Below are 8,902 nucleotides of genomic sequence, written 5' to 3'. Positions count from 1 at the left end.
ATTTATTTATTTTTATTTTATGTGTTCGAGCATTTTACTTGCATGGATATATATGAACTGTATGCTTGCCTGTTGCTAATGAAGACCAGAAGAATTGCTAGGTTCCCTGGAACTGGAGTCATAAATGGTTTTAAGCTGCCATTTGGGTGATAGGAATTGAACTCAGGTTATCAGCAAGAGTATTAAGAGCTCTTAACCACTGAACATCTTCTCATCCCTGAACCACAGAACATCTCCCCATCCCTGATTCACCAAGCATCTCCTCATCCCTGGGCCATTAAGTGTCTCCCTAGCCCTTAAGCTAGTGTTAAGACCTTGTCAGTATAACTGGCATGCACATAATCCTTGTAGATGTTTCCAGTTCCAACAGGTCCAGCATTTATTGGATTAATTAATGAAAGTATGAGTCAGTTAATGATGTAGGATGAATGGATGACTATATGAATCAGCCTACAAGGAAATGAGAAGTGAATGAATGAGTAGGTGAAGTGAATGAATGAACACATGAATAACTGCAAGAATAACTATATAAATGAGAAGTAGGAAAAAAGAGAGCCTCCTTTCTGGAAGAGTTTCCCTAGAATTCCTACTCCAATATCACAAATTCCTTTTCCTGTAGGAATGGGGTAGCCTCTGAGGTCACCTCAGTGACAGCATCTCCAGGGACCTCTGTACCACACCCACCATCCATGAGCCACTGCCTCCTGTGAACCCTGATTCAGATTGAAGCCACCTGAAGTGTCACAGAACATCCCCCCCATGATGACAACCAAGGACATTTTCCCAGCCTCAAAGCCATTGACTTACATCCTGCTTCAGACATCTTCAGAAGCCCCCAAACACACCACCAAATCTTACAAGACCAACAAGCCCAAAGGGTCCCTTCTCAAAACACAGGACTTAGTAAGAATGTCCAAGCAATCCCCAGAGAATTGTGGGTACTATCTTTATGAGCCTAAAAACTTCTACTGCCTGGACCTGTGTCCCCTTATAGCAGGGAAGCTTCTGGCCCCACAGCTGCAGACCCATGTCTCTATTCCTGAGGCCACAGAAACATACATCCCTAAGGATTCCACAGCTAGGCTTCAGCTGATTGATCAGATGTATGGGTTCAGAAATAATATCAACCCAACCCTACGACCTCCCAGGAATGCACCCTCTACAGATACCATGAAGGTACCCTCTATATCAGTAATGAAGGCATCCTCTTCAGATGTCATGAAAGTACCCTCTGCATCAGCCATGAAGACACCCTCTGCAGATGCCATGAAGGTACCCTCTATATCAGTAATGAAGGCATCCTCTTCAGATGTCATGAAAGTACCCTCTGCATCAGCCATGAAGACACCCTCTGCAGATACCATGAAGGTACCCTCTATATCAGTAATGAAGGCATCCTCTTCAGATGTCATGAAAGTACCCTCTGCATCAGCCATGAAGACACCCTCTGCAGATGCCATGAAGGTACCCTCTATATTAGTAATGAAGGCATCCTCTTCAGATGTCACGAAAGTACCCTCTGCATCAGCCATGAAGACACCCTCTGCAGATGCCATGAAGGTACCCTCTACATCAGCCATGAAGACACCCTCTGCAGATGCCATGAAGGTACCCTCTATATCAGTAATGAAGGCATCCTCTTCAGATGTCATGAAAGTACCCTCTGCATCAGCCATGAAGACACCCTCTGCAGATGCCATGAAGGTACCCTCTACATCAGCCATGAAGACACCCTCTGCAGATGCCATGAAGGCATCTTCTATATCAGTAATGAAGGCATCCTCTTCAGATGCCATGAAGGTACCCTCTACATCAGCCATGAAGACACCTTCTGCAGATGCCATGAAGGCATCTTCTATATCAGTAATGAAGACACCCTCTGCAGATACCATGAAGATATCCTCTACAACAATTGTGAAGGCACCCTCTTTGGTAGCCTCAAAAAAACCCTCTGCAGGGTCCATGAAGCCAAGGACCAAGACCCAACCTAAGAACCAAAAAGACAAAGAAAAACATTGCCTCTCTCTTGACCTGGTGCTTATCAACCCAAACAGGTCAGCCCCAGGCATCAAACATCTCCCTATTCCAGAGGCCACAAAAGTCACAATTCCAGAAACCCATGTTATTTATTGAACTACCATACAATAAACATCTGGCTGCAGTTTCTGTCCCCTACATTGAGGCTAGCGCTCCCAGCTGAGTGGATTGTGCACTGTGAAGGTCAGCCTGCTTACAGGAGTGTTGTCCACATTGTTGTACAGATGCCATAGATTTGTGTTTTTGTTTTGACATCCAGCAGATGGCAGTAATGTGTCTTGGAGAACCAAAATCTTTTAATTAAAGAAAAACATCCAAAAAGCTAGTGATGACTTGGAGCTGCAGTTTAGTTGGTAGAATGATTGTCTAACCCACATGAAGCCCTGAGTTCAAGATCCAGAGACTGTGTAAACTGTGTCTGTACTCCCAGCATTTGACAGATAAAAGTAGAAGAATCAAAAGTTCAAGATAATCCTTGGCTACATAGAGTTTCTGAGGTCAATCATGGCTCAAGGTTTGAGGAAGAGGTAAATTCTTGAGTTTGAGGCCAGCCTGGTCTACAGAGCAAATTCCAGAACAGCCAGGGTTACACAAAGAAACCCCATCGCAAAAAAAAAAAATAAAATAAAATAAAAATAAAGTAATCCTTCATCCATGGAAATCCCAGTGAGAACATTTAATCCCTTGGTGGGCTCTGGTAGAATCATATTTTGGTTTGTTGTTGAGGCCTTAAGAGGAGTGAATGTTGAGTGAATGTTGTTTAATGTCCCAAGGAAGGGATTCTTGTAACTGTGCTGAACATTCTTATCAACTCTTGTTTCTATGCACCTAGCAACCAAGCCAATTTTTCTGCAGGAAAGAACTATGGTTCATATGGAACTGAGGGTAGAATTTGGAGTCAGGTCCACTTGGCTTCTAAGTATTCTTAGGTGTCACCCTCTTCTGCCTGCAAGGAAGAAAGAAAGAACACCCCAGAACCAGGCAGACAGTTGTTGCCCATATCTCCCTATTTCTCCTATTTCCCTGCACAGTAGTAGTTCTTAGTTGAAGGCCACCTGAACTTCATAGGGACATTGGCTGATGCCTGAAGGTTTTTGTTATCAAAGTTTAGAGAGGGGATGCTTAATCCACACACCCTCATGAAAGAATCATGTGGGCAAAAACATTGAGTCTGGGGTGAAAGTCTATGATCTTCTGCAACAGGCTTCCAGTTTCTCAGCTGGGCATGCAGCTACCTAAAACAATGAGCAGCTGTGGCTCTGGGTGGCCAAAGGAACTTGACCAACTTCCTTTTTTGCTTTAATTTTATAAACTTTATTTAAAAAAAAAAACTTTCAAGAAAGTAAAAACATTTTACTTAGCCAGACTCAAAATCTATAGTTTTTTAACAATGTATTTTATTCATGTGTGTATATGGTATGTGTATATATGCGAGCATGTGTACACATGTATGTGTACCCTCCGAGGCCAGAAGAGGGTATCAGATCTCTCAGAGCTAGAGTTACAGGTATTTGTGAGCTGCTCAGTATGAAATCTGAAATCCATACTTCACCAGTCATGATTGAGCAGCAGGTGCTTTTAATGGATGAGCCTTCTCTCCAGCCCTTTGAACTTCTATAGCATGCCTTTAAAAGAGGTATGCCTCACCTTCAAAGCTGCAGATGGGAGTCAGCATCCCCGGCTCAGGAAAAGAGATGGGAAGAGCCTATACCTCTAATGACAGGAATGGAGCTGTCAGGCATGCAGCTTTCATGGGAGAGAGAAATAAATTTTCATCTTGTTTATAATAATTATCATTACTTATTGTGTGGTTGTGTGTATTCATGTGTGTGTTTGGATGCATGTACATTTGTAAATGTCAAAGGTTGGTGACATCTAGTGTCTCTATCATTCACTTTGTTTTTTCTTAAAATTTTTAATTATTTGTTTTAGGGGGAGGAGCATTGCTGTGGCACATATGGAGGGTGGAGGACAATTGACAGAGATGATGCTCTCCTTCCCTCAACCGTGTGGTCTCCTTGAATTCAACTCGGGTTGTCGGGCTTGGTGGCAGGTGTCTTGGTCCCTAAGCCATTCTGCTGTCCTCTCCATCTTAGTTTTTTGAGATGGAATCTTTCAAGGAACCCAAAGCTCATCCATTCAGCTAAACTACCTAGCCAATGAGCTCCAGGGAGCCATCTGTCTCCATTTCCCCATCAATGGAATTATAAGTGCCCACCATTGCACCCAGCCTTCACATGGGAGCCAAACTCAGGTAGATCCTCATGCTTGTGCAGAGGACACTAAATCAACCAAGTTATCTCCTACTACAACCCCACATACACTGTGATTTTTTTAGTCTTGTGTCTAACAGTCAAATCTTTACACTAACAAGATAGGGCAACACCATCCCATTTCTTCTAGGCTCTTTAGAAAATGCCCTCCAGATAGGCTTTGATTGAGCAGCAGATTCTGAGAAGTAGGAAAGCATTTTCTCACTACTTTGTCATTGCAGCCCAGTGACATTGGTACTCTGGCATTTTCCCACAAGTCATTTTTTCTGTCTGAGTATGGCAGCCCATCAAATTTCCAGACTTGAAACAGCTGCATTGCTCTCTGGACACACACACAAAAAAAAAAATCTCTTGAATAGAGAGCAGGTGCAGATTTTTGAAATTTTCTTGAGATCCTGGGTATAAGCAAAGGCTCAGCGAATCCACCTAACTAGACCACAATGTAGATAGGAAAACAGTTTGTTTGGGGAAATCAAACTGCTGGGCTGTTTCTCAGGGGGGCAGAGAATGGTGGGCAGTAGGAAAGCCTTATCAGTTTTATGGGAACAGTAAGCAATGAGGGAGAGGTGTGGGCCAGAGCAGCCTGGGACTCAGCCTAAGAGTTTTGACCTGTTTCAGGCTGTTTGGATTAATGAGGAGTTAGATGACCTTTTAGTTGGCCACTCTGGATGGGGTAGATACAGGAAGTAATGGCTTTTCCTAACAAACAGAAGCTCCCTTCACTAGATTACTGAGGAATGTTGAATTTGTGCTCTTATTTACCTGATAGCAATTCCTACTGTTTACCCACTCAGAGTCCAGCCTGAGCAGAGCCCAGGCTGTCATTTAGGACATTGTCAGCAGCATTTTGTCTGTCATTTTGGGGGGCCCACTTTGGAACTAACACTGGAGAGAACGGAATGAAGGTCCAGGAACCTAGCCTGGCTGAGCAGGCTGCAGTTCCTCTATCCTCCAACAGTGATGGGAGTCTATGGCTGCTCACTCAGATGTCATGTGCTCTCCACTGAGTCTCCTGCACTGGTTCTTAAGTCTGGGGAACACACAGTATATGTTTAGGTCATGGCTAAGCCTTTCATATGTGCAGTGGACGAAATGCTGGCCTCAGTGTTGACATGCCTGGCTTCCTAACTCCCAAACCTGACTTGAATGAGCTGTATGATGCTTTTTGTTTACAAGGACATTTAAACTGGCTTCTGCAAAAGGGCAGGGAACTTACTGACTTGTGTCACTTACTGCAAAATCAAAATGTGGTTGGATCCAGGGACCGGATTAACTGTGTTGCTAGGCCCTACGAGCCAGGGGCCTCAGCTTCTGCCCTTTGTTCATGCTTGTTCTGAGCACCCCAGGTTCCAGAAAAGCCAATAATATGACTGAGACCTGTGTCACCTTGGGTAGGCTTTTACTTTATTGGAAAGCCCATTCTCAAAGTCCTCCCTCTTCTCCCTGAAAGTGCTTTTCAAATATAATCTTAGTGCCCACCTTCCAAGATGGCCTTCCCCTGGCCCAGGCACGCTGGAACTAGATATTAATCAGTTTTAGCCTCAGGGCTCAAGGGAGACAATTAACTTAATCCCGTGTGCACAATAAAGCTTAAGACACAACTACTTCAATACTCTTTGTGGAGTACTGTGGCATCTTTCATAAAGATGGACCTATAGATTGACAAGCTCACAGTAAGGGGCTGGGGAGGATCTGGTGTGGTCTTGGTATTACAGATAGCACAGAGGGCACCAGGCTATTAGCCACCATCATTCCCATATTCCAGCCTTCAGAGCAGAAAACAGGTCAGAGGTCTCTCCCTTTGGAGAGACAACCCTGTGTACTTAACACTCCTGGTTCCCCTAAGGCTCATCTGTGAACACAAGGACCTCTGTTCTCCCACACTCCACCACTGAGCTACACCCCAGCTCTCTTTTTACTTTTCCTTACAAGATGATGTTTCACCAAATTGTCCAACTTTGATTTGAACTCTCTCTGTAGGCCAGGCTGGCCTTTGAACTCCCTCTGTAGCCAAGACTTGTGATTTTCTTATGAACTTCTTGCTTTGGCCTTCCAAGTAATTAGGAACACAGGCCTGCCTGTACCGCCAGGCCCAGCTATGAAATATTTTCTAGGTATCATATCTAAAGCTTCATTTGAGATCATGCTCAGGCAACTAGAAAATATAGAATCTAGGTCTAGTAGAATTTTTAAAATACACTTCGGTTTATTGGAGAACACATTCATATAGACAAATAGAACATTTGGCATTTACATAGACCATGCATAAATTTTTGACATCTGACATTTTGGCTAGATAATCATATTTTTTAATGGTAATAAGAACATTAAATATATTTACCATTATGACCTTTTTAAATGTGCAATTAAAAATTTTAAACACAACCACGGTGTTGTGCATGGGTCTTGACTACTTTTCAGTACCCCCAAATCACTGCTCATGTACCCTCCTCCTTCTCTGCTAAGCACCATTTTTCTGCTTGCTGAGTTTTTTGTGGGGGGGTAAAGGTGGGGGTTGCTTTGTGGCGCTGGGAATCAAACCCAGGAATTTATGCATGCTAGGCAAGCACCCTACCTCTGAGCTTCATCGTTAGCCATGGAGTTTTTTTTTTTTTAAATTGTGTGGTTGGATGTAGTGGCCCATGACTTTAATCCCAGTACTCAAGGGGCAGAGGCAGGTGGATCTCTGTAAGTTCAAAGCCATCCTGGTCAACATAGTGAGTTCCAGACAGGACTATGTAAAGAGACCCTTTCTCAAAACAAACAAACAAGAAATTAAAAGCCATGTATGTGCAAATGTGTGTATGCATGTGGAGACTATGTGGTTAACCTCAGATGTTTTCTCCAGACTCCATCTGTTTTATTTATTTTTACTGACTCCAGTGTACATGAAAATCAGTAGGAATAATACTGACTTGAGTAAAATAGCTATCTTCTAATATCATGCCCACACTCACTTTGTGGTTTTTTTAAAAAAGAAAATATCTCCCCTTCATACATGAATGCATTTTATTTTAATCAAATTAACCCTTCACTCCCTCTGTCTCTAACTTCTCAGAGGTCCCTCCTCCCAATTTCATGTCTATATATGTAGGTTATATAACCTATGGGATCCAATTAGTGGTGTGTTTGCAGTTTGTGAGTGTGTGTGTGTGTGTGTACTCTTCTGAGAGAGACAGAGGGCTGTTCACTATAGTGTGAGCAATCTAGCAGAGGTCCCACCCCTGAGGGAAATTTGCCTGGAGCTTCCCAATAGGAAGTGGAGCCTTGGGGGACCCACACTGGATTATTGACTAGATTGATCTTGTGCAGGTCTTGTGCAGGCAACCATGGTTGCCAAGAGTTCCAGAATGTAAATGACTGTTGTGCCTAGAAAAAAGTTTTACTGTGTCTTTCCCAACTTCTGGTTCCTACCTCTTTCCTTCCCATCTTCTGTGGTGTTCTCTGAGCCTTGTTGGGAGGGGTGTTGTAGATGGAAGTTTCTGTCCTGCCAGGTCCCACAGCCATTTAGTCCCAAATAAACACACGGAGGCTTATATTAATTATAAACTGTTTGGTCAATGACTCAGGCTTCTTATTGGCTAGCTCTCTCTTAATTATTAACCCATTTCTATTAATTTATGTATCTCCATATGGTCTTGGCTTACCAGAGAATGCCTGGGCATCCTACATGGCATCTCCTTGACTCCACCAACTACCTTTCTCCATCCCTGCTTGGATTTCTGGCCTGGTTAAATCCTGCCTTTCCATTGACTGAAAGAGCTTTATTCATCAACCAATGAGAGAACCATATATTCACAGTATACATAAAGACATCCCCCTTCAGGGTATAAACAGGTGTCCCATTCAGAGACCCACTTACTTTCTGCACTTTGATCATCTGTGTTTCTCTGGGCTTGCCTCCATCCACTGCAGAATGAAGCATCTCTGATGAGGGGTGAGAGCTAAACTAAGCTATGCAGATGAGATAAGTACTTAGAAGGCTTCTGGGTACTTTATCAGCATGATAGTAGCAGATTCCCCCCAAGTGTTTATGACCTTTCTAGCTACAGGTTCTTGGCTGGGTTTACAGCTCCAAGATGAGTTCCCTTCTGTTGAATGGATCTTAATCCCATCAGAAAGCTATTGGTTATCCCTTGTGACAGTCATGACACTATTGTACAAAAGAGCTTATCTTGACAGGGAGGTCAGTATTTTAATTGGCAAAGCTGGCAGCTGGGTGAGGTTGTTAGCACTTTCTCTCTCCCCATAACCGGCCTAGCATGTTGGGCTGAAAGCTGGCCTTCAAGGAAAAATGCTTCCGGTTCAGTACCAATTTGATTTTTCCAAGTTTTGTGATCAAAGTGTGTGGCAAAGGGAAGTAAAACAAAGGTAAGAAGGGTAGGGGAAGGGAAAAGAAGGGGGGAAGAGGAGAAATGAGAGGGAGAAGGTATGCTGGCTAGTCTAGACACAACCTAGAGTTATCTGAAAGGAGGGAAATTTAGACAAATTTAGAGAAGGCCTCCATAAGATCCAGCTGTAAGGCATTTTCTTAATTAGTGGTTGATGGAGGGAGGTCCAGCCCACCTTGGGTGGTTCAATCCTACAAGTCT

General features: G+C 43.3%; 1 protein-coding gene across 1 annotated transcript; it reads left to right on the top strand.

Moving 5' to 3' along the window:
• Positions 1-640: 640 nt before the first annotated feature.
• Positions 641-2,136, top strand: LOC127227637 (mucin-5AC-like). Its single transcript, XM_051192000.1, has one exon. The coding sequence runs from the start codon at positions 760-762 to the stop codon at positions 2,131-2,133; it is 1,374 nt and encodes a 457-aa protein (XP_051047957.1). The 5' UTR covers positions 641-759; the 3' UTR covers positions 2,134-2,136.
• Positions 2,137-8,902: the final 6,766 nt, after the last annotated feature.

The sequence above is a fragment of the Phodopus roborovskii genome, unplaced genomic scaffold (genome assembly GCF_943737965.1).
Source record: "Phodopus roborovskii unplaced genomic scaffold, PHOROB, whole genome shotgun sequence".
In the NCBI taxonomy this organism is placed as follows: domain Eukaryota; kingdom Metazoa; phylum Chordata; class Mammalia; order Rodentia; family Cricetidae; genus Phodopus; species Phodopus roborovskii.
Note: the sequence above shows the minus strand (reverse complement) of the source record. Positions and strands in the feature narration are given on the sequence as shown.